This window comes from Caretta caretta, chromosome 7 (assembly GCF_965140235.1).
Source record: "Caretta caretta isolate rCarCar2 chromosome 7, rCarCar1.hap1, whole genome shotgun sequence".
NCBI classification, from domain to species: Eukaryota; Metazoa; Chordata; order Testudines; family Cheloniidae; genus Caretta; species Caretta caretta.
This window is the reverse complement of record NC_134212.1, coordinates 124700228-124725854: the sequence shown is the minus strand read 5'-3', so window position 1 is coordinate 124725854 and position 25627 is coordinate 124700228. Positions and strand designations below refer to the sequence as shown.

Here is a 25627-nt window from a genome sequence, read left to right as displayed (position 1 = left end):
CAGCCCTATCCTACAGGGTTGTCCTCTGTAGACAGTTGCCGTTATGAAGAACCGCCTGTGCGTGTTTGAACACTGAAGCGAATTATTAAATGCAGCTGCCCCGTGTATTCTGCCTGCCAAAGGCCCAGCACAAGGGCGCTTGTAATTCATTACAAATCTAACGTAATGATGGAGGGAGGTTGTTCCTTTCCATTCACGCCAATGTGTTGATTCCTGGATTGTCATGAATAGAATTTAAGGCCAGAAGGGATTGTTAGATTATCTAGTCTGACCTGCTGTATAACGCAGGCTGGAAAATTCCACCCAGTTACCCCAGTATTGAGTCCAACCGCTGGGGGTAGCAATCTTTTTGGTGCTCCGATTTCCCTCGGTACAGCTGGGTGGGTGGGAACTTTGACAGCGTAAACTCAGCCAGCGTCTGACCTTTGAATTTTTTACTGGTGGGTGTAGTTGCTTGAACAGCGTTTAACTATCCACAGGCAAACTCTGTCCTGCTGCTAGGCTGCTCAGGTACACATGTCTGGTTTATGGCAGTCAGAGGTCAGAATGCCGCTGTTCATGCTGGCGTCTGATCTGTAAATCAGTTACAAGGTGGGGAGGCTCTTCAGGGGATTGGAACGTACATTACTTTTGAGTGCCACCTCCTGTCATGGGGGTGATGGAAGGGGACAGTTTAATAAGGCGCTTTGTGTCTCAGTTATGGAGTAACCCTTCTATGAATAATAAGATTTGATGGTTAGCTGTGGAACAGCTCCAGTGAGGTGGTGGGATAACTGGGCAAATGTGCTGTAAGGACTGATGTGGTCCAGCAAGTTAAAGTCACATGTGGCCTAGATTTTGGCTGGTACCAGCTCGTCCCTGGCTCCTGACAAGGCTGGAGGGGGGGGGTTTAGTGTTGTTCAGCGATTGGTAGCCAGACTGGTGTGCTATATGTAACCTGATGGATTCAGATCGCGAAGGTTTATTGTGACTGTGTCCTTCCTCAGAATCTGATGGAGAGCTTGGACTCGCTGCTTTGTGCAGAAGGCTCCGAAAGCCTGAAGAGTTTGTGTCTGAAGCTGCTTCTCTGCTTGGTAACGGTAAATAACACAAAACTGAAGTTTCGCTTAGAAACCTTGATGGGCAGGTATGCCGGCAAACTGACCAAAGGACGGGGGGGATCTGTGAGTGCAGAGGACAAAGTGTGGTACAGGGTCTGGTTGCTGGAAGTGCTGCTTCTAGAATGATCTTTCTTCCTGGGCTGACATTGCAGTGTCAGTTGATCAGTGTCTTTAATGGCCACGTGTCATTTCCAGAATTGTTCCTTTAGAGAGCAGCTATGTTAAAGAGCCCCGGGTGGCAGCCCTGTGGGGTTTGGAAGGGCTGCAGGCTAGCGAAGGGCTGTCCTGTCCTGAGGCACAGATGTGGTCTTCGATTGGCACTGGGATGATTCCAGGCCGGCTCAGCCATTTCCACCCTTGCAAGGGGAAGGGGCCTCGGGCTGGGAGCTGTTACTCTTTCTGTGGTAGTGTGATGAGTATGTAAGGAAGTTGGTCTGTCCCTGGGACAGTGAGTTACACACAGCAGCGTGAAAGTTTCCTGTGTTGCACAGAGTCTGAGACACTCCTGGCAGATGCAGTGACTGGGGTGCACACAAGAAAGGAGTCGGGGTGCTGGGAGGAGGGTGAGTCTGCACGGCTATTCCCACTTTGCTCTGCTCTCGTCCTACCTGGACTCTTGCCTTGCTGAGAGCACATGAACTTAGAGCGTCTGTTCAGTAGGGGAATGTGCCTGTTTCCGTGCACACTGGAGGCAGGTACAGAACGTTAGGGATTATGGAGCTTCAGTCAGCGTTTTAAAAAGCCTTTGATTGCTTTCAGGTGACAGACAACATCAGCCAGAACACAATCCTGGAATATGTGATGATTAACAGTATATTTGAAGCTATTTTACAGGTAAGTGTTTCTCATCTCTGGCTGGTTAGGTCTTTTCCCATAGTGCCAGACTTTCATCGGTGCATTTACTGTTCAGTGCTTTAAATACAACAGAGGTTCGCTGGTGTTACATGTCAACCTCTTACTCCTAGCTCGGTGGTAGATGTTATAATGCTGCCGCCTCCTTATGCCGGTCTATTGGTTTCAGTCACTGGTGGGCTTTTAAGATTGTCACACTTGTGTCTTTTGTGCTCAGAAAGCAGGTGAATAGCTCTGTGGGTCTAATTTCATGGAGGATTTCTAGACTAGAGGAACTTATTATGACAGTCAGCCTGGGTATTTCCAGCAATTTTCTCCCCTTTGATATGGTATGCTTTTTAGGAGAAGTATTTGAGTGTGTCCTGGCAATACACTGAGATACTGTCACAGCCAGTGCTGGGTGATGCTGTGGCTGCGACATTTTGCTCTCTCTAAGCCTGTGTACATAACTGGCTCTCTCTGGTTTCTTATATGCATTGCAATTCACTGTTCTAAATCTCATACATAGGGCCCTACCAAATTCATGGTCCATTTTGGTAAATATCACGGTCATAGCATTTAAAAAATCTTCAATTTCATGGTTTCAGATGTTTAAATCTTAAATTTCACAGTGTTGTAAGCGTGGGCGTCCTCACCCAAAAGAGGGTCAGGCGGGGGGTTGCAAGGCTATTGTAGGGGGGTTGCGGTATTGCCACCCTACTTCCGCGCTGCCGTCAGCGTTGGGTGGCTGGAGAGCGGCAGCTCTGAAGTCGGTGCCACCAGAGTGGAGAAGTAAGGATGGCAATATCCTGCCCTGCCACCCAATATCCTGCCCTGCCACCCAATATCCTGCCCCCCTTACTTCTGCACTGAGGCTGGTGGTGGCGGCTCTGCTTTCTGGGCTGGGTGCCTGGCCGGGAGCCACCGCTCTCCAGCCGCCCAGCTCTGAAGGCAGCTCTGAAGTAAGGGTCGCAACATCGCGGCTCCTCTGCTATAGCCAGACTTTACAGGGGAGACCAGATTTCATCATTTGTGACGCTTTTTTCGTGGCTGTGAATTTGGTAGGGCCCTACTCATACATCACTTAGCGCATAATATGCTGATATGTTACATATTGGTCTGCTTGGCCTTGCTTCTTCAGGAAACTAGCTATGTTTCATAGTCAACTACCGGGTAACATGGTGCATTCCTGCTTCTTGTTTCAGATTCTGTCCAACCCACCTAGTCGCCGGGAGCATGGTTATGACGCTGTTGTCCTTCTTGCTTTGCTAGTTAACTACAGAAAGTATGAGGTAGGTGTTGGGGGCAGAGAGCCATTTTGTTACGCTGATGTCTTTCTTCAGCCAGTTTGTCCTTGGGATGCGAGCCCTTAGTGAGTGCTAAAATACACTTGTAAAGGCCAACCACTGCTCAGACAGCTTGATACCTCTTTAAACCCTCCTTTTATTTGCTGTTTCAAGAACAGCCCTTGGTGCTGTGAGACTAAAATCTGTTTCCTCTCAGAAGGTGGGCTCTCTATTGCGTGAGTCTGCACTGGCTGGCTGTTGTAAGGTTCTGCACAAGAGCTGCAGTGTTGCCATCCATACAATTTCTAGAAAAAGGCATTGAAACGTTTAGCAGGGTAAAAACGGACAATTACAGGAGCTGGGCACAACATCTGCATGTTCATTGGCAGAGAATATGTCAGTAATTTCCCCATCCCATTTTGACAGTATCTGTTTATATGTTTCTTTTACATGTACGTGCATATCCAAAGGTGCAGGTGTTCAAACAGTTATTTATATACAAGTACAAAGGAAAGCTGTTCAGGGGATTTGCACTTCATCTATGGAAATACTTTACTTCGATTTGCAGGAAGGCCTCTTGAAAGAATCATTAATGTGTAGCGTGCGTGTGTGTGTAAAATATGTTTTCTCCAAAGAGAAGCAAGTTGTTATAGAGTTGCCTTGGGTTTCAGACCCTGGACATGTGATTTGGAGCTGACTGTCAAGTCAAAAGAATTTAGAACTCTCCGGAGCGATGCCAGTCATGTGACTAGAGGATGAGCTGAAATGTCACAGCCTACAACTCCTTAGGAGAATGAGAAATGTGGCTCTGCATCTCTCTGATTGCCGCCTTCTTCTCAAGAAACATAATTCTCCTGTCCTTTTCCAAGCTGGGATGCTGTATTTAGTAATCTGCTTGTGTTTCTACAAAGTTTTTTTCTACTGATCTTATTCTTGAGAGAGAAAATGAAAGAAATGTTAAAATACATGTGAAATGTCAGTGCCTCTTTACATGAGGCATGATGATATAATTGTCTGTCTTAAGAGTTTTCCTTAACGTCGGGATTTTGAATTTAATTGTTTGGAAACATGAGTTCTGGACTCTTAAGTTTTGCACTAATCATGAAATACAGATATGTTTCTATCTGACCTCATTCCTGACTGAGGAAGAGAGAGTATATATTAAGGTTTCCTTGTGTGTGTTCATATTGCTGTAGTGTTTACAATATGCTCGGGCTAATCAGATGCAGACGAAGACGCAGAGGAAGAATGACGTATCTAAATGAAATGCAGGGGGAATTTAGGCAATTTCTCAAGTTAGAATTTGGCTGGGACACTAAGGCTGATGAATCAGTGTTTACTAAAAGTGTCAAATTGTGATAGGCTTCTGTTTTGCCTTAAAATTCTGTGTAATACAATACAGCACCAACACCAGTATCACAAAAGTAAAGCTTGATCAACTTAAAGATGGCAACATGAATCAGCTTTCTTACACATGGTGCAGCTAGTGATGCCTGTAATTAAGATTGCTGAGCACTTTCTACTATAAGATCATGTTTTCAGTTGTTTATAACTTTGCCATTTATAAACTTTACCTGTTTCCAGGCTGGGTGTCTGCCTCAGGCTGAATTTCCTTTTTTAAGGATTCAGCCATTTCCTACACAACGTTAGGGAAAAATACGTTGTTTTGCCCATTTAAAACAGTTCCTGTAATTGTTCTGTTGAGAAGCGGGCTCTGTGCTTTAGAGCAGGGATTGAAATTTGGCTTTGGGTGGCTGTGGTGCCTTTCACCATCTCCATGAAACTCTGCTCACATCTGACTAATTTATAAGCCTCTGAAAATCTCTATTTGCACATGCTCAGCAGAAGTTTGTTAGTGGCAGCTAAAGTCTCCAAAGAGTCTGTCTGCACTGAGCATGCTCCAACCCCTCAAAGCTCCTGATCATCCCCGCAGACCACCCGAGCTTGATGCAGCCCAGGGATGCAGGGGCTGAGCAGGATTCGTCCTGCGATAACTCTCCGGGCTGCCGGGGGTCACTATTGTGCTAGTCACCAGAACTGAGAACAGGGAGAGCCATGCTGTCAGTGCCACCTGCTAGTGCCCAGGCAACAATAAGGAGGAGGAGAACGGAGCAGCCTAACTCACTTGCAAATGGGTGAGGAGCAGGGCAGGGGGCAGGGACAGGAGTTGGGGGCGGGATGGATAGGACCAGTGGGGGCAGACAGGGATATGGGGGAATCAAGGACAAAAGGTTCTATAACCATCAGAACACACATCTAGTCCATGGAATTGAATCATGGATTCCTGAGTCTGAACACTCCTCTGCTGTCTAGCAAGTGGCTAGGAATCCCACTGGCAAAATGTCTTTCCCCCTCCACCTAGAGCAGGGGTGGGCAAACCATGGCCCGTGGGCTGGATCCAGCCCGTCAGGACTTTGGATCCGGCCCACGGGATTGCCCCCCGTGGTGCCGCAGGCTCTGTACCACTCTCAGAAGCGGCCCGCACCACGTCCCTGGGGTCGGGGGGGGCGGGGGGGAAAGAAGAGCTCTGTGCGTTGCCCTTGCCTCCAGGCACCGCCCCCCGCAGCTCCTACTGGCCGGGAGCGGGGAACCACGGCCAATGGGAGCTTCGGGGGAGGTACCTGGAGGTGCAACAAGAGCAGTGCGTAGAGGCCTGTGTCCCCCCCCGCCTCTCCCAGGGGCCGCGCAGGGACATGGTGTTGGCCACTTCCTGGCACGGTGTGGGTCCCCGGTGCGCACCGCTGCCACCCTGGAACCGCTTTAGGTAAGCGGTGCTGGGCCGGAGCCTGGACCCTCCTGCACCCCAACTACCTGCCCTGAGCCCCTTGCTGCACCCCTGTGCACCACAACTCCTTGCCCTGAGCCCCCTGTCCCCACACCCCTCCTGCACCCCAACCCCCTGCCCGAGCTCCCTCCCACAGTCTGCACCCCTGCCCTGAGCTCCCTCCTGCACCCCGCACCCCTCTTGCACCCCATCCCCTTTCTTTGAGCCCCCTCATAAACCCTGCACCCCTCCTCTGCCTCAATCCCTTGCCGTGAGTCCGTTCCTGCATACCACACCCCCTCCCGCACTCCACACTCCGCACCCCAACCCCCTGCCCCAGCCCTGCATACAATTTCTCCACCCAGATGTGGCCCTTGGCCCAAAAAGTTTGCCCACCCCTGACCTAGAGGATAACAGCTTACTACTGCTACCAGTTATTCATGTAGCACAAGTGGTGGACATCTGTGCTGTGAGCCAACAAGTTCCAGCTCTGTGTTCTGTAGAACCCTGTATGCCCAGGTGTTGCAGTGCATCTCCTCAGCCATGTGGGCTATTGTGAGCACATCAGACTTCTCCTCTGCTCTCTGCACTGGCTTCCCATGGACTAGAAAGTCAAAGCCGAGATCTCGATCCTTACCTCAGGATGCCCCAGTCTAGCACGTCTGAAAGAGCCTAATGCTCTGATTGAAGACCGTAGCTGACAGCCCCGCTCCTTTGGCAGACTGGAACCTTTTACCATAAGAAGTTGGTGTTTTTATGGGGATCAGCCCAGGACCATGGAATGAACTCTCCCAGAAACTAAGGACCAGCCACCTCCCCCCACCTTCTCCTTCCAGTTCAGGGGGCATGTCTTCAGCTTGCCTCCTCTCATGTACACACAGAGCAGCATGGACATTAACGCCCCGCCCTACTGAAACAGAACACTCCACAACACACACAGTTCTTCTCCCAGGAGCAAATGAGAGAGAACTATCCATGGGTGGAGATGGTAGCCATATCGCTTGATGTGCAGCTAGAAGGTGCTCAGGTATTGCAGAGATTAAATCATATCATAGAATCATAGAATATAAGGGTTGGAAGGGACCCCAGAAGGTCATCTAGTCCAACCCCCTGCTCGATGCAGGACCAATTCCCAGTTAAATCATCCCAGCCAGGGCTTTGTCAAGCCTGACCTTAAAAACCTCTAAGGAAGGAGATTCTACCACCTCCCTAGGTAATGCATTCCAGTGTTTCACCACCCTCTTAGTGAAAAAGTTTTTCCTAATATCCAATCTAAACCTCCCCCACTGCAGCTTGAGACCATTACTCCTCGTTCTGTCATCTGCTACCATTGAGAACAGTCTAGAGCCATCCTCTTTGGAACTCCCTTTCAGATAGTTGAAAGCAGCTATTAAATCCCCCCTCATTCTTCTCTTCTGCATGCTAAACAATCCCAGCTCCCTCAGCCTCTCCTCATAACTCATGTGTTCCAGACCCCTAATCATTTTTGTTGCCCTTCGCTGGACTCTCTCCAATTTATCCACATCCTTCTTGAAGTGTGGGGCCCAAAACTGGACACAGTACTCCAGATGAGGCCTCACCAATGTCGAATAGAGGGGAACGATCACGTCCCTCGATCTGCTCGCTATGCCCCTACTTATACATCCCAAAATGCCATTGGCCTTCTTGGCAACAAGGGCACACTGCTGACTCATATCCAGCTTCTCGTCCACTGTCACCCCTAGGTCCTTTTCCGCAGAACTGCTGCCTAGCCATTCGGTCACTAGTCTGTAGCTGTGCATTGGGTTCTTCCGTCCTAAGTGCAGGACCCTGCACTTATCCTTATTGAACCTCATCAGATTTCTTTTGGCCCAATCCTCCAATTTGTCTAGGTCCTTCTGTATCCTATCCCTCCCCTCCAGCGTATCTACCACTCCTCCCAGTTTAGTATCATCCGCAAATTTGCTGAGAGTGCAATCCACACCATCCTCCAGATCATTTATGAAGATATTGAACAAAACCGGCCCCAGGACCGACCCTTGGGGCACTCCACTTGATACCGGCTGCCAACTAGACATGGAGCCATTGATAACTACCCGTTGAGCCCGACAATCTAGCCAGCTTTCTACCCACCTTATAGTGCATTCATCCAGCCCATACTTCCTTAACTTGCTGACAAGAATACTGTGGGAGACCGAGTCAAAAGCTTTGCTAAAGTCAAGAAACAATACATCCACTGCTTTCCCTTCATCCACAGAACCAGTAATCTCATCATAAAACGCGATTAGATTAGTCAGGCATGACCTTCCCTTGGTGAATCCATGCTGGCTGTTCCTGATCACTTTCCTCTCATGCAAGTGCTTCAGGATTGATTCTTTGAGGACCTGCTCCATGATTTTTCCAGGGACTGAAGTGAGGCTGACTGGCCTGTAGTTCCCAGGATCCTCCTTCTTCCCTTTTTTAAAGATTGGCACTACATTAGCCTTTTTCCAGTCATCCGGGACTTCCCCGGTTCGCCACGAGTTTTCAAAGATAATGGCCAATGGCTCTGCAATCACAGCCGCCAATTCCTTCAGCACTCTCGGATGCAACTCGTCCGGCCCCATGGACTTGTGCACGTCCAGCTTTTCTAAATAGTCCCTAACCACCTCTATCTCCACAGAGGGCTGGCCATCTCTTCCCCATTTTGCGATGCCCAGCGCAGCAGTCTGGGAGCTGACCTTGTTAGTGAAAACAGAGGCAAAAAAAGCATTGAGTACATTAGCTTTTTCCACATCCTCTGTCACTAGGTTGCCTCCCTCATTCAGTAAGGGGCCCACACTTTCCTTGGCTTTCTTCTTGTTGCCAACATACCTGAAGAAACCCTTCTTGTTACTCTTGACATCTCTGGCTAGCTGCAGCTCTAGGTGCGATTTGGCCCTCCTGATATCATTCCTACATGCCCGAGCAATATTTTTATACTCTTCCCTGGTCATATGTCCAACCTTCCACTTCTTGTAAGCCTCTTTTTTATGTTTAAGATCCGCTAGGATTTCACCATTAAGCCAAGCTGGTCGCCTGCCATATTTACTATTCTTTCGACTCATTGGGATGGTTTGTCCCTGTAACCTCAACAGGGATTCCTTGAAATACAGCCAGCTCTCCTGGACTCCTTTCCCCTTCAAGTTAGTCCCCCAGGGGATCCTGGCCATCCGTTCCCTGAGGGAGTCGAAGTCTGCTTTCCTGAAGTCCAGGGTCCGTATCCTGCTGCTTACCTTTCTTCCCTGTGTCAGGATCCTGAACTCAACCAACTCATGGTCACTGCCTCCCAGATTCCCATCCACTTTTGCTTCCCCCACTAATTCTACCCGGTTTGTGAGCAGCAGGTCAAGAAAAGCGCCCCCCCTAGTTGGCTCCTCTAGCACTTGCGCCAGGAAATTGTCCCCTACGCTTTCCAAAAACTTCCTGGATTGTCTATGCACCGCTGTATTGCTCTCCCAGCAGATATCAGGAAAATTAAAGTCACCCATGAGAATCAGGGCATGCGATCTAGTAGCTTCCGTGAGCTGCCGGAAGAAAGCCTCATCTACCTCATCCCCCTGGTCCGGTGGTCTATAGCAGACTCCTACCACTACATCACTCTTGTTGCACACACTTCTAAACTTAATCCAGAGACACTCAGGTTTTTCTACAGTTTCGTACCGGAGCTCTGAGCAGTCATACTGCTCCCTTACATACAGTGCTACTCCCCCACCTTTTCTGCCCTGCCTGTCCTTCCTGAACAGTTTATAACCATCCATGACAGTACTCCAGTCATGTGAGTTATCCCACCAAGTCTCTGTTATTCCGATCACGTCATAGTTCCTTGACATCACCAGGACCTCCAGTTCTCCCTGCTTGTTTCCAAGGCTTTGTGCATTTGTATATAAGCACTTGAGATAACCTGTTGATCGCCCCTCATTCCCAGTATGAGGCAGGAGCCCTCCCCTCACCGACATTCCTGCCTGTGCTTCCTCCCGGTATCCCGCTTTCCCACTTACCTCAGGGCTTTGGTCTCCTTCCCCCGGTGAACCTAGTTTAAAGCCCTCCTCACTAGGTTAGCCAGCCTGCTGGCAAAGATGCTCTTCCCTCTCTTCGTAAGATGGAGCCCGTCTCTGCCCAGCACTCCTCCTTCATGGAACACCATCCCATGGTCAAAGAATCCAAAGCCTTCTCTCCGACACCACCTGCGTAGCCATTCGTTGACTTCCACGATTCGACGGTCCCTACCTAGGCCTTTTCCTTCCACGGGGAGGATGGACGAGAACACCACTTGCGCCTCCAACTCCTTTATCCTTCTTCCTAGAGCCACATAGTCCGCAGTGATCCGCTCAAGGTCATTCTTGGCAGTATCATTGGTGCCACGTGGAGAAGCAGGAAGGGGTAGCGATCCGAGGGCTTGATGAGTCTCGGCAGTCTCTCTGTCACATCGCGAATCTTAGCCCCCGGCAAGCAGCAGACTTCTCGGTTTTCCCGGTCAGGGCGGCAGATAGATGACTCAGTCCCCCGGAGGAGAGAGTCCCCGACCACCACCACCCGCCTTCTCCTCTTGGGAGTGGTGGTCGTGGAACCCCCAACCTCAGGACATAGCATCTCATGCCTTCCAACCAGCGGAGTCTCCTTCTGCTTTCTCGCCCCAGACATATCATCTGGTCCACTCTCCGCAACGGTACCTGTGGAGAGAACATGAAAGCGGTTAGTTACCTGTGTCTGTGTTACTGGAACCCGGACATTCCGCTTACCTCTTCTGGAGGTCACATGTTGCCAAGCTTCTTCACTGGCCTCTTGGCTCCTCTGTGCAACCTGCTCTATATCTGTAGGGTGAGCTAAGAACCTGTATGGAACAGGATAGTGGTCCTGCTCTGACCCATGTGGGGTTCAGTGTGGTTCCGCATTATGGAATTTGTTTTTCCAGTCAGCTCTTTAAAAACCATAGGAAATTACACACAAAAACATTGCCTCTATATAAATCCCTGGTACGCCCACAGCTTGAATACTGCGTGCAGATGTGGTCGCCCATCTCAAAAAAGATGTATTGGAATTGGAAAAGGTTCAGAAAAGGGCAAGAAAAATGATTAGGGGTATGGAACAACTGCAATATGAGGAGAGATTAATAAGACTGGGACTTTTCAGCTTGGAAAAGAGACGACTAAGGGGGGATATGAGAGAGGTCTATAAAATCATGACTGATGTGGAGAAAGTAAATAAGGAAGTGTTATTTACTCCTTCTTGTAACACAAGAACTAGGGGTCACCCAATGAAATTAATAGGCAGCAGATTTAAAACAAAGAAAAGGAAGTATTTTTTCACACAATGCACAGTCAACCTGTGGAACTCCTTGCCAGAGGATGTTGTGAAGGCCAAGACTATAACTGGGTTGAAAAAAGAACTAGATAAGTTCCTGGAGGATAGGTCCATCAATGGCTATTAGCCAGGATGAGCAGGGCTGGTGTCCCTAGCCACTGTTTGCCAGAAGCTGAGAATGGGCGACAGGGGATGGATCACTTGATGATTCCCTGTTCTGTTCATTCCCTCTGCGGCACTGACACTGGCCACTGTCGGAAGACAGGACACTGGACTAGATGGACCTTTAGTCTGACCCAGTCTGGCCGTTCCTATGTTCATTAAAAGAATAATAAGCTTGCAAAGCATTCAGAAGCTAGGAGATGACAGAATTTAGTTTGCCTGTGCAATCTGAATTCAGCCCCCTTGTGTATACATTATCGTACAGTCTTTAATTACATGATCACATGCTATTTCTTCCATAGGACCCTGCCTCATTCAGTGCACAGGATGGACTTGTTCTGGGCATGAATCAGGGTTGTGTAGTGGAGGAGACCGTTGTCTGTAGGACCCCTGCTTCATTCGTTGGAAAAATTGGAAAGTGTGCAGTGAATGAGGCAGAGTGTTGCAGGATGAAAAAAGATGGTCTCTCGGTGAAGGCAGTCGAATGCTGCCCTGGAGAGCTGGATTCTATCCCTGCCCTGCCACAGAGTTCCTGTGAGTGCGGGGCTGTTCTTAAACCAGACTTTTCACAGGGGGTCACTAACTGTTTGTTCCTCATTTTCTGGGTGCCTGACTTAGCCCCAAGGGTCTGATTTGCAGAAGTGCTGAGCACTTGCAGTCGCAGCTGAAGTTGGCGGGGGCTGTGAACATATAAAGTGTCACACCATGCGAGGTACGCTGCAAAATCAGGCCCTAGGCATCTCAAGTTGGGCATCCAACATGAATGAATTGCTGACATTATTCTCTTCTTAATCAGCCTGAGGCAGACATCCGGCATGGAAAATTTCAGCCCAAACAAAGTTTGGCAAAGTTAAAAGCAACTGAAAGCACGGTCATCTTATGGGTAGTGTCAGGCAGCCTTCTGTGTTCCCAGCTCTGCCTGCAGCAATTATCCTGGCTGTGTGGGAGACTAGCCATCTTTCCCTTGCCTTACTTGGGCGTTTTTAGAGTTTGGATTGTTTGGTGCTTGGCTGTCAGCACGTCAAATTGTTTCATGGCTTATTTTCCTTTGCATTCCTGCCTGTTTCTTTGACTATATTACTGTTTATCAGTGCCCTTTTATTTTGTGTCTCGTAGGTTGCTAAATTATTGTTCCATTTACTTAAGGAAATCTAATTGGGCCGAGAATTGATTAGTTGCCTATGGTTTTGTGGGTGTCTCTAAAGAAAGCATCGCTGTGTTTGTATGAACATGTTCTTTCAGATTTCTGGGATCTCTGTTTCCTAGTCTTTACACCTCCATGTGGAATATCCATCCAAGATTTCATAACCAATGCAGCTGCACTATATATCTCCGTTCTCTGATTAGCTGCTGTTATAGGAACTGAAGAGATGTGTATTCTTTATGCAGAACTATAAAGGGACAAAGTCCGCCTGAAATCTAGTCGTGTTCAGAAACAGAGTTTAAAGTAGTTTCAGGTACGATACCTGCCCAAGTCCCTCTGTCACTACTGGTAGTTTTATAATCATTCTTATTTCAGAGAAAATATTTCACTCTCCCTTGTTGCTCTGTGAAAGACCCGTGTGAGCAGGAGAAATTAAATCATTGACTACATAAGGGAGGCAATGAGACTAGCTATACACGGGCCTGTCAAAGGTAGAAAATAAACTTGGGCAGAGAGGGAGAATAATGTTTTTTCTCTAATCTGTACTATTTCTAGCCATCTGACGTGTTACTTGTGAGGGTAGGAGATGAAAAAATGAAATTCAGGACTTAAGTTGATATATCCCTTTAAAAAACCACATCAACTTGAAAAATCACCTTTCTGCCTGGAAATATTGTGCCTACTAGAGTTACAAACGTTGCCTAAGATGAGGAGAACTGAAAGATGTTAGGGAAAATATTTTTCTCTTTTGCATTGTTTACTGTTTGCGTGGCTAGAGCCTTGCAACTCTGCAGATATCCGTGGACCATGTTTGAGGATCGCAGATGGCTTTGAATCCAAATTTTATATCTAGCACCCTGCAAATCTGCAGATATCCACTTGATATCCACAGACCGTGTTTGCGGAAACAGTTTGTATCCATGCAGGGCTCGGTGCATGGCAGCGCTTTGATGTGTCTAGTGAGTTTCACTGATCCCAACTAATCAGTCGCTGGTTGAAAAGACCCTTTAGCAAGGAGGGAGCAGGAAACCTGTTATCACATCTTTTGAAGGGGAATTTGAAAAGGAGGGTCGGAGCACATGCTGTTTGATAGGAGCTCTGTCAGAAACGTGAATGATTTGAAATTGGTCTGTTTAGAAAAATGAGTTACCCGTCACATTTTCTTACGCGACAGGGGAGTCACTGGTTTTGAGGGGAGTCAAACATTTGAAGGGGGTTTATTTCTCAGTTTGTTTCGGTTCCTCTGCTTCTCTAATTAGCTGGTAGTGTTACTTTGGTTGTTAGCTGCAAAACTCTCATGCAATCCCCAGCCTAAAAGAAGTCAGTTGGTTCTGCTTTTTCCTTTCCCAGCCCCGGGATATTTTGGTCTCTCTCTCAGCTTCGTATATCTCCTGCAGCTGTTGAGCTTTCAGCGTGGTTGAGGAGTTGGGCTATTGAGCTGTTCCCTGCCCGTAGTCCCAGTGTTGATTGAAGAGTGGCATGGGGAATACCAAGGCCCCATTTAAACAAGGCACATTCCTCTTCTCTCTCCACTCCCCTGCTTGCACCAAGGAGCTTGGAGGCTCCACTTAGCATGCTGGGTGACTCCTTTCCCCCCTGCTTCCTCCTTTCTCTGTTGCCCTGTGGCTGCAGCTATTTGGTGGTTGCAGTAGCAGTGAGGGAGCTAGGGTCTAAAACTGTGCCCCCTAGTGCCCATAGGGAGATGAATGGCTCTGCCCCCACTCATTACTCGGGCCAAAGTTCCCTGCCGAGAAGGCCTGGCTGCAGAGCGAGGCCCTCTGGCCGGGGAGAGGGTGAATTGCAGGGGTGGCTATACAGCTGTGTGATTCCACCACGACTGCAGCGAAAGCATAAATGAATGGACTCTGGACTGCATTTGCATGACTAACTTTAACATTGTTGGGATTGTATGGATTTAGTCTGTATTTCTCCTTTGTTTTCTTAGTGAAGAATTTCTGGTTTCCATTGGTTTGTTAAGTAGCTGGGTGGTCAGTGCATGAGCCGCTTTCGCTTTGCTACGCTTCTGGAGGAATCGAGAATGGTTTTGGTCACTTAGTTGCATAGGTTCTGCTCCGCTGAGGTTGTAGCTGCCCTGTCCTTGTGAGGTTCCCTGACTGTGTTTATTTCTGCTTCTGTATGATTTATCAGTAATTGATTTAGGTAGCCTATAAGAGATGTCCCTTGAGTGTGTCTCATCTCCAGGAGTGAGGCTCTAACTCCTGTCTGGCGAATAGAGTGAGTGCTGCAATGCTTGTTCTGTGAAGGTCGTGGTTAGAAAAGATCAGCTTCCTCTGGAGTGCTGGGGTAATATTTTTCTGTTTTCTCTCAGGAGAGGCCGTTGGAAGCTGAAGATCTATCTCAGCCCCCCGGTACTACACCAGTGAAGTTCTAGTGGCTTCTCAGTACTTCTAGCTTACTAGAAATGCTTCCTACCTAGCTTCTAAGGCTGGAACCCGCGGGTGGAGATAGGACAATGGCAGATGTAATTTATTTACTCTCCTAAAACTTGAGCAAAAGTCTCTTGCAGGAGAAAATAAAGGACACACTGAAACTGTGGGGAGAGGTGAGCGAGGAATGCCAGGCAGGCCTAATGTAAATGGGTATCTGGGCAACTCGCTGTCAATTCAGACAGATCATAGTGCGAGCTAATGCACACCGAAAGGAAGAAATGGAATTACTCAGATACATGGGTGGGTTCAGAATGAGTTGTAACTTCTCAGAGTAGGGGACGGTTCTATAATTCACTGTGGGCAGCTCAGGGAAATAGTCTTCTCTGTGTGCTGTGACAGTCCTCAGAAATGGGAGTGAGGGAATAGAGAATAACACCATTATATATACCAACGGGGTGTGTGTGTCTAGATTGCTGTGTCCCAAGTGATCACCTCATCTTGTTAAAGGCTTTCGAGTAAAAGGAGAAGCTCAGAGAAGGGCAGTGAAATTAATTAGACACACCAGAAGGGGCTTCCTTGTGAGGAGAAGTTAAAATGATTTGGTGTCTCTAGTTTGGAAAGGTGTGAATAAGGAGAGAAGTGACAGAGGCCTAGAAAGTGATACTAGGTGTTGAGAAGACTATTCTCCTTGTTTCCCATCCTTCTAGTAGTAGAGCAAGAGAATATGTGAACTTAGCACACTCAAGAAAGGTAAAGGTAAAAGGAAATGATTGTCAGATGCATATATCAGCAACTGGTGGAACTCACTGCTGCAGGATATTACTGAAGCAAAGACTCTGTTTAGTTTTTGAAGATTATACTTATATGAAGAATGGTATATGCAGTTATTCAAAAGGCTCTTTCCTCCAGCCTCAAAGCATAAGCTGGGGTCAGGAAATTTCCGTTCTTTTCCCATGAGGTAGTGTTGCTCAGTGAGGTGCACTGTGGGGGTTTTCTGCCATTGTCTCAAACATATAGTACTGGACACTATTGGAGACAGGATACCACGTTACCTGGACCATTGGTCTGTCCTAATATACCATCTCCTCTGGGTTTAAACTCCTAAATATAACTGAAGAGGAAAATTAATTGTCATGAAGCTGAAAGCTTGGGACTGGGCTCGGCTCTACCCTGCCCTGTTCCTGACTCACTGTGTGACCTTGAGCAAGGCACTGCATCTCTGACAAGCTAGTTGTAAAGTTGGATAACTCAGTGAGAAAATGTTTGCTAAATCGAGGCTGCATCTGAAGGATCTTTGCTGGGTATTTATAACCTTCCCCTGCCCCTTTTTTGTTTGTTTGAGCCAGTCCCAAATTGCCTTGGCTAGTCTCTGCATTGACAGGGGTAAACAACTTGGCATAAACAAACATATTTTACTAATGAAAAATGCTATTTAAAATATTAGTGGCTTCTCTACAGGGGCTTAGTCTGGACATTTCCTTCAACTGGGAGTTCAGATGACCATAAGAATGGCCATACTGGGCCAGGCCAAAGGTCCATCTAGCCCAGGATCCTGTCTTCCGACAGTGGCTAGAGCCAGGTGCTTCAGAGGGAATGAACAGAACAGAAAAGTTATCGAGTGATCCATCCTCTATTGTGCAGTCCCAAGTTCTGGCAGTCAAAGGCTTAGAGACACCCAGAGCATGGGGTTGCATCCCCGACTACCTTGGCTAATAGCCATTGATGGACCTATCCTCCAGGAACGTATTTAATTCTTTTCTGAACACAGTTATACTTTTGGCCTTCACAACATCCCCTGGCAAGGAGTTCCACAGGTTGACTGTGCATCATGTGGAGACGTACTTCCATGTATTATTTGTTTTAAACCTGCTGCCTATTATTTTCATCGGGTAACCTCTGGTTCTTGTGTTATGTGACGGGATAAATAACACTTCCCTATTCACTTGCTCCACACCAGTCATGATTTCATAGACCTCTATCGTATCCCCCCTTAGTCGTCTCTTTTCTAAACTGAGCAACCCAGTCTTTTTAATGTCTCCTCATTTGGAGTCTGTTCCATACACCTAATCATTTTTGTTGTCCTTCTCTGTACCTTTTCCATTTCTAATATATCTTCCTTGAGAGGGGGCTGCCAGAACTCCAAACAGTATTCAAGGTGTTGGTGTCTCAGGGATTTATACAGTGGCATTATGATATTTTCTGTTTTATGATCTATGCCTTTCCTAATGGTTTCTAACATTCTGTTCGTTTTTTTGATGGCCGCTGCACATTGAGCGGATGTTTTCAGAGAATGATCCACAATGATTCCAAGATCTTTCTTGGGTGGTAACAGCTAGTTTAGACCCCATCGTTTTGTGTATATAGTTGGGATTATGTTTTCCAAAGTGCATTGCTTTGCACTTTTCATCATTGAATTTCATCTGCCATTTTGTTGTCCAGTCACTCTGTTCTGTGAGATCTCTTCGTAACTCTTCACACTCTGCTTTGGACTTAACTATCTTGAGTAATTTTGTATTGTTTGCAAACTTTGCTCCCTTCACTATTTACCCCTTTTTCTAGATCACTTATGAATAAGTTGAACACCACTGGTCTCAGTACAGATCTTTGGGGAACACTGCTGTTTACCTTTTTGCATTGTGAAAACTGACCATTTATTCCTACCCTTTGTTTCCTATCTTTTAACCAGTCACTGATCCGTGAGAGGATCTTCCCTCTTATCCCATGACTCCTTACTTTGCTTAAGAGCCTTTGGTGAGGGACCTTGCCTAAGGTTTTTTGAAAGTCGAAGTACACTATCACCACTGGATCCCCCTTGTCCACATGTTTGTTGACTCCCCTCAAAGAATTCTAGTAGATTGATGAGGCATAATTTCCCTTTACAAAACCCATGTTGACTCTTCTCCAGCATATTGTGTTTATCTGTGTGTCTGATAATTCTATTATTTGCTCTAGATTCAGCCAATTTGCCTGGTACTGAAGTCAGGCTTACTGGCCTATAATTGCCAGGATCACCTCTGGAGCCTTTTTTAAAAATTGGCATTCTGCTAGCTATCCTCTGGTCATCTGGTACAGATGATTTGTATGCTCCTTGGATTCCAAGCTTTCAGCAGTCTGAACGTGGAAGAACTGAGCTCTAGTCCTGGCAGTTTGTGATAGATGGGTCCTTAACATTATCAGGCCTTCCCTGGTGCCTCACTCGAGCAGTTATTGGCACAGTCAGAAGTCGCAGACCGTGGTAACGTTCAGTCTCTGCATCACTACCTGGGCCTGCTGCACGGTGCCAAGTGTCAGTAATGAAAGGGTTGGGTGATGTTTACCAAGCTAATAATAAAAGATAATCTTGACTGCGTAGCTGAGCCAGTGGTGGCTCGTCTCACCGAGGGCAAAGCCAGAAACACCATCAATTCCTTGGGAGGCTGAGTGGATAGAGGGGAGCCAGAGCCCAGTAGTTTCAATGCAGTGAATGGCTGCTGTTGCATTGTGGGGGGCGGGGGGAAGAAACCTCCAGGGGAAGCTGTGGAAACTTTGCTGAATAGCCAGCAGGCTTTTTTTAAACCAGAGACAAAACTTTCCTTTTTTCTCTTGTTTAACAGTCGGTGAATCCGTACATTGTGAAACTCTCTATTGTAGATGACGAGGCCACGCTCAACGTGAGTATCCAGCTCCTTGCAACCTTCTCCTGGGCTCTGTGTCCTCGTGTGTCTTGACCTAGCCAGGAGGGGAGTGTGCTACAGCAGAGAGCATCAGCATGTCTGGCCTCCCTGCTAGCGGGACCTTTGAGACTTAGAATCACAGAAGATTAGGTTGAAAGAGACCTCAGGAGGTCATCTAGTCCCACCCCCTGCCCAAAGCAGGACCGACCCCAACTAAATCAACTTCTAGGAGTGGGGGAGAGAGACGGATTCCTGATGCAGTAACAATTCAATGTTTAGTTGTAATAAGGACCTGGACGGGTAGAAAGTAACGTGCTAAAATCAGCCATCTCTGTGTCCTTGAGGTGAGCTGCCCAGAGGGGCCCTTGCAGTCAAAGGTGCTTTCTCGCTGTAATAGAATCAGCTGTGCAGAGTGTAAACTACTGCCTGGTGCAGGACAGACATACCATCTGTGTCCCCTCCATCCCTTGTCAACTTAGCTTACTGTCTGCCAGCATGGGAGTGTGACTGAAATGAGAACAGCCCCTGGTTCTTCTGTAGCGACACTTAATCTTCCTTAATGTTGCCGAGAGGATATCAGATATTAAAGATTCCTTCTGAATTGTGTGAAGGGAAAGATTTGTTGTCTAGGGGTAAGAGCAGGTGACTGGGAGCCAGGACTTCAGGGTTGTATTCTGTTGGACACTGACTTGCTCTGTCATTTGACCTAGCTCTGCCTCAGTTTCCCCAGCTGTAAAATGAAGATCATACATAACTCTCAGAGCTACCCTGAGATTTATTTAGGTTTTAAGATCTACTGATGAAGGGGTTTCTTAGTGTTAGCAGCCATGTAATTTAAGATGATTTTGAGCTCCTTTTTCTTGTGTCCCATACAGACTCAGAATTTTCCCAGATTCATGTAATTTTAACAGATGATGTTTTGTCCTCCTGGTTATGTGGTTGATTTGGAAGCATTTTAAAGTATCTTGAGTTTAAATATCAAATTGCTGCACTTGCAGGTGCGGAAGGTCTAGTACGATAGATTGTGAGGTTTGTCCTACCACCTTTTACTGTAACCTTCATGATGTCTGGAATATTGAATTAGGAAACCTTAAGAAAAAGAAGAAACCCCAGGCTCATTTGGACTTTGCTGTTTCTGTGCCAGGCTTTTGTCTGCTCATAAGACTGAACTGCCATGACTGTATCGTGTCAGCCTGTACGGTGACTGATGGATTTTAAGCTGGCTCTGTTGGATTTTTAAAGCCTGCCTGTATCTGAGGCTTTCACTGTGAGCTGGGGCTTAGCATCTATCTGTGCTCTGACACAAGCTGGCTTTTAAGGCTCTCTCCACTGAACTGAGGTTGGTGGATGAGCAAGCTTTCACGCTGGCAGCTCCTTGGAGTAGACTTCTCTCCTCTGGAACGTCTGTTTAACTTACCCAGACCCTGGTTAGCATTAATCCATGCTGGCCCCTGGCTAGGGCCCTGGCTTTGTAAATTGTGCCACACTCTTTGACTCCGTATTTAGCACGCTAAATTGTGTGTAGTCCCCTGGGATGTGGGTGGGGGAGGAGCTTCATACAGGCAATATCCTTTGGTTTTCTGTGGTGTGGGATTGCAGAGTAAAGCTGTTCTATATTCTTGCAGGGAATGGGTCTTGTCATCGCCCAAGCGTTATCGGAGTACAACAGGTAAATCTGCCGTCATAACGTCTCATTGTTTTTCGACCCAATGGGGAGTTGCTGTCCCCTTCCACCAGCGTTTTCCATGGCGCTCCTGGTGTGGTGGAGATGCTGGAGCTGCCTTGCGGTTTGAGGCCCGCAACCCTCTGAGGCTGTTACTGCTGTTGTTGCCAGTAGGAATCTGGCAGATGCACTTCAAGAGAGGCCTGGCCTTCGGGAAAACCAGACAGCTCTCCTGTGTATGTTTCTACTCCCATCTTTGTGAGTCGCCTGTAAAATCTCACGTTGTGACGTGAAAATGAATGAGTCATTGAGTGCCGCTGTGCCAGAAACATTGACAGCCCATCGGAAACACATACAGCCATCTGGGAGTGCAGGAATTGCCAGACTGGAGCAGACCAGGGTCCATCTGAACCAGTACCCGATCTCAGATGGGGCCAGGACCAGCTGCCTCAGAAGAAGCTGCAAGAAATCCAACAGTAGGGAGCGATAGGATAATCTGCCCCTGGGGAAGAATTCCTCTTAACCCCCATTAAACAGATGTTGATAGCTTACAGTGCTGGAGCACTGGTAGCATGCTCTGCTACTCTCCTGCCTGCCCTGGAGGTGTAGATGAGCATGACCCCATTGCTCTTGTCTCTGTACCAGACTGAAGGTGTGCCCCATTACAGGAGAGTTAAGTAGACAGAGTCAGGTTAAAAGGAATGGCCAGAATTCGGCACCTCTATCAAAGTGACTGGACACTCCGAAGCACTGAGCGCTTGCAGTTCCCATTGTAGTCATCAGAAGTTGTGAGCTTTGAAAGTTAGACCTCTTAGATTAAAGGCTTCTCTGTGTGCCCCAGGGTTGGAAACCATCAGCCCAGGTAATGAAAACTGATTTCCAGAGTTCATAGAATCATAGAATATCAGGTTTGGAAGGGACCTCTGGAGGTCATCTAGTCCAACCCCCTGCTCAAAGCAGGACCAATCCCCAACTAAATCATCCCAGCCAGGGATGATTTAGTTGGGGATATCCAGAGATATCCCCAATAACCCCAATATCTCTAATATCCAGAGACCAACCTGGCCACCCCACCGCTGCATAGGCTGTCCCGTAACAGGGATTTGAACTCCCTTTGCAACTCTCTTAACAAGCTCCTTGAAAAGTCAACATGCATGTTGATGCGCTCTCCAGCTCTTGTCCTGACCTGTCATGTCTGTTGTATGGGGATTTGGATAAAATGACCCTTTTTCTGTGTGTAACTTCCCACTCTCTGTTGCTGTCACCCTGTTTGTTCAGGCAGTACAAAGATAAGGAAGAGGAGCACCAGAGTGGCTTTTTCTCAGCCTTAACCAATATGGTGAGTGAGGAAAGAGCATTTTTTTCAGTACTTAAAAGATAAATAAAGTACATGGGACTTTGCGAGACCTTGATCCAAAATCCACTGAATTCAGCAGGAGTCTTTCCACTGACTTCAGTGAGCTTGGATCAGGCTCTGAAGAGGGAGAGTGAGCAATGTGCATGACACCACAGATCCTATTGCGGTGCTTTGCAAGGAGCGCACTGTTTTTTGGTTGAGAATCAGAAATATTTTCTTCTCCATTCTCATTTTAAAAGCTGCACGTGACTCTTTTTAAGCAGCCTTTGCCGTAAAATAAATAATCGCTGCTCTTCTGCAGAAGCTGCCCGACACAAAGCAGTGTTGCTGCACAAAGCGCTGGGAAAGGCATTGCCATAAACCTTTTGTCTGTGGCTGTGTGGGGAGCCCACTCAGAGATCCAGCTCTGGGAATCAGTCATCGTCTTTCGTCATCTGAGTGGGGGCTCGCTGTAGCTACGAGATGTGTCCTGGGGGAGGCTTCTTCCAGGGGCAGTTCATGGCCACCTGGAGAAGGAAGCTGTGGGACTTCCCTTGCCCTGCTCCTCGTCTACAAGCCAAGCAGGGCCTTTCAGCGTTCAGGTCCTGTCCCTGCCTGCTCTTGCTAGCTGTAAGCAGTGGCAACAGCTTTCGCTACTGTTCTTCATAAAACTGTGCAATGCTCTTTCCTTCCATAGGTGGGCAGCATGTTCATAGCCGATGCTGATGAGAAAATCTCCGTCCAGTAAGTACACAGACATTGTCCGCACAGCGAACGGCAATGTACCTTGCTGGTTCTGAATCGCAAAATGTCACCTGCTGCTCTTCCGTTATGGGGCCATTTTAATGTAGGAAAACAAGCCGAAGCGACGTCCGCTCTGGCCTGGCAACCAAATTTGTTCCTTGCAACTGCAAATGACGGGCGAGGCTGGGACTCGAAAGAAGCGGCTGGGGCTGTAGGAGCCATGGGCAGGCTGGCTCTGGGGAGCATTCTGTAATGCTGTGTGCGAGTGTTGGATGTAGGGAGTGGGAGGGGAATTACTGCTCATGGAGCACCACTCTTGTGTTCGGGGTTGGAGATCATAGTGGGGGACACGGCTCCTGCCCCAAGGAGCGCTTACCTTTCCAATCAGGAGGGTAAAAGCTGCTCCTCCGTGCCCAGCCCAATGTAACACGGCAATGGTGGAGGCAGCCGGCTGCTCTGTGCTCTCATGCAAGGACTTTAAGAGGAAGCAATGCTGAGAGTGAGGAGCAAGGCAAGTCCTTTGGTGGAAGGTCAAGGGGGTCCAAGACCATGGCTAAGGTCTTCAAAAGTGATAAGTAATTGGGGGTGCCCAACTCAATGCACCTTAAATAAAAAGGGCTCGGCTCTCAGAGGGTGGGCGCGTGCCCCTTCTGAAACAGACCCCTTGAAGGTGTTTCCGGCTGGGCTCACCAAATCATGAGTCGCTTCAGAAAATCCTTTGCTCTGATGGCTGTCCCCAGAGTGCAGCCCTGACCCTAACTCTGCTTTTCTGCTGCTCTTGCAGAACGAATGAGGCGATTCTTCTGGCCCTCTACGAAGCCGTTCATTTAAACCGCAACTTCATCACCGTGTTGGCACAGGTGGGGCCCCATTCAGTGTGTTTCCTTTCCATGCCTGTTGGGCGGGGAGGGAGGGAGCGTAATCCCAAAGCGTTTCAACAGCCGATCCATGGCAGGGTTGGAGAAGACCAGTTAGATCAGTCAGTCCATCTTTCCTTCCCTGGAGCCTTTGGGGTTTCGTTATAGTTCCTAGTCAGGTGGGACCAGAAGCAGGCTAGGGCCCGGATTCAGGGTGACTTAGGAAATGCAGCACCCCTTATTTCCCACTCTGCCACAGAAAAGAATTAAAAAGGTTTTTGGGAGAAGTTTTCTGGGGGATGCCTTGTGTCAGACTGACCCATTTTTGTGTCTGGGAAGGGCTCGAGGTGACTCCCTCTAAACCCTGTTAATGCTGCCCTGCGGTTGGCTGGAGGGTCTGATCAGAAAGCACTGTGGAGGGTGGGCTGTTCCCTGCTAGCCTGGAAGCTAGGAATCTAATCTCTGATCCCCTGTGTGGCCCCACAGTTCAGCAGTTTGTTTTAGAGAATAAACAGCTACAACAAGAGTCTTGTTTCAAACGCTAGTTTCTGTACAAACATGCTTGGAGAATGTGATGAAGTTAAACTTTTTTGTAGGTAAATTGTCCTGTCTTGAGAACTGCAGTATCAGTCTGTGAAGGGGAACAATAAAAGCCGGGTGTGTGCCTGAAGAGCAGTGGATGCATCCATAGCTTTGATCAAAAAGCTCAGGCTGATTCTCTAAATGCCCTGTGGGTTTGCACACCCAGCAGATACGCTGGGGGCAGACAGTAATGAGTCTGGTCATGCTGCCAGCCCGTGATTGGAGGCAGCCCTAGACAGGCCCAGGCACACACTGGGATGTACTGACCTGATGAAGCCATTGGGTGGGCTGTCAGTAACCCTTGTCCGAAGTAGGGCATAACGTGACTTAAAGCACCATAAAAATAATGGAAGAAACTTATGGCTCAGATCGCATTCTCTGCCTGCCCCAGTATTGCAGGAATCTCCAACCACTGATACCTAGGCATGGCCCGGGGAGCTGCGAAATTGGCTAAACTTAGATTCATAGTATTATTATTACATTGTCTTTGTAGCTCCTTGTAACCTGCTCGTATTAATCTCTTGCTGCTAGGTGGCGCTATATACCTTGGCTGACAGCTGGATTTTTTTGAGGGGTGGGGGCGAAACCCCTTGGTTTTATTGCATGGGAGAAAACATATTTTCAATGGAAAATGTATTTTAAAGCTATATTTCCTCGATTGGACTTTGAGTGGTAGCAAGTGCCCACGCTTCCCATAAAATGTGTGGATTTACATCCCTCTAGTAGTTCTACAACACGGTCCCTAACTTTCAAATCCTTCGTACACCTGTCGTGAATAAGGTTCGACCAGCAATTAGGCCTGGAGCAGTTAGTGAAGAGGCGCTGGGGAGAAAAGGCAACTGAAGGAAGCAGAACAGATGGATGATGATGTTTCTGTAGTGCTGTCTTCTATTGAACCCTCACGCTTTTCAGCAGGGCAGGAACATAGTCAATTGCCGTTCTCTTAAAATGTGAACCCATGAAACAAATGAGAATCCCATTTTAAAAGGGCAGAGGAGGATTGGAAGGGCAGGTATTAAATATTCCAGGGTCATTCTGAAAACACCTGGGGGGGGTTGACCAAAAGCTCTTAGTGGGGTGGGTTTGTGTCTTCCCCATCACCATAGTATCTGTGTGCCTTACAACCCTCACACACCCTGTGGGGCAGGACACTACTCCTATCCCCACTGCACACAGAAGTCACAGGGATTAAGGCCAGCAGGGACCACCAGGTCATCTGGTCTCCCATATGTCACAGCTTGGGGAATTGATGCAGAGAAGCTAAGTGACTTGTCCATGGTCACACAGGCAGGTTGTGGTGGAGCAGAGACTTGAACCCAGGTCTCCCAACTCTGAGGCTACTACCCAAATCACTGGGCCATCTATCCCCTGTGCTGTTTAGGGTGGTGGCTGAACACCTGCTGACTTGAGCTCTGGTGTCTGCCGACACATCTGCAGCCTGTGTCATCTGGGGTAATACGCCTAGTGGGTGTTGCTCCATATAAAATGTGTGTGTTTGAGATCATGTGTTTTTGCTTCAGAGCCATCCAGAAATGGGGTTGGTGACAGTGCCGATAAGCCCAATTCCAACAACGCCAGTCACTCCACTCGGGACCACTCCGCCTTCTTCAGATGGTGAGATGTTTAATCCTCTTGTGGGTGTTAGCATTTAAAATGAACCATAAAATAAATGGCAAAGCACTTTTTCAAGGTGGCAGCTAACCCATTCTGTCTGGAGACAGATTTCCTGTTGTCTTCCTGGGAGGCCTGGTTTGTTAAGCAGAACCAGAGGACACTTTAGATGGCTTTTTATTTCTGCTACTTATAAGAAGAAT

At 47.8% G+C, this 25627-nt stretch overlaps 1 protein-coding gene across 4 annotated transcripts in view; it reads left to right on the top strand.

Moving 5' to 3' along the window:
• Positions 1-25627, top strand: part of ARMH3 (armadillo like helical domain containing 3) — a 194357-nt gene that overhangs the window by 22527 nt on the left and 146203 nt on the right. For all 4 annotated transcript variants that reach the window (XM_075131117.1, XM_075131116.1, XM_048857270.2 and 1 more), the window contains 9 exons: positions 987-1079; positions 1860-1934; positions 3137-3223; positions 18572-18628; positions 20257-20300; positions 21573-21633; positions 22328-22374; positions 23159-23234; positions 25334-25427. In XM_075131117.1, the coding sequence (XP_074987218.1) occupies positions 987-1079; positions 1860-1934; positions 3137-3223; positions 18572-18628; positions 20257-20300; positions 21573-21633; positions 22328-22374; positions 23159-23234; positions 25334-25427 (634 nt within the window). The remainder of the gene's footprint in view (positions 1-986; positions 1080-1859; positions 1935-3136; positions 3224-18571; positions 18629-20256; positions 20301-21572; positions 21634-22327; positions 22375-23158; positions 23235-25333; positions 25428-25627) is intronic.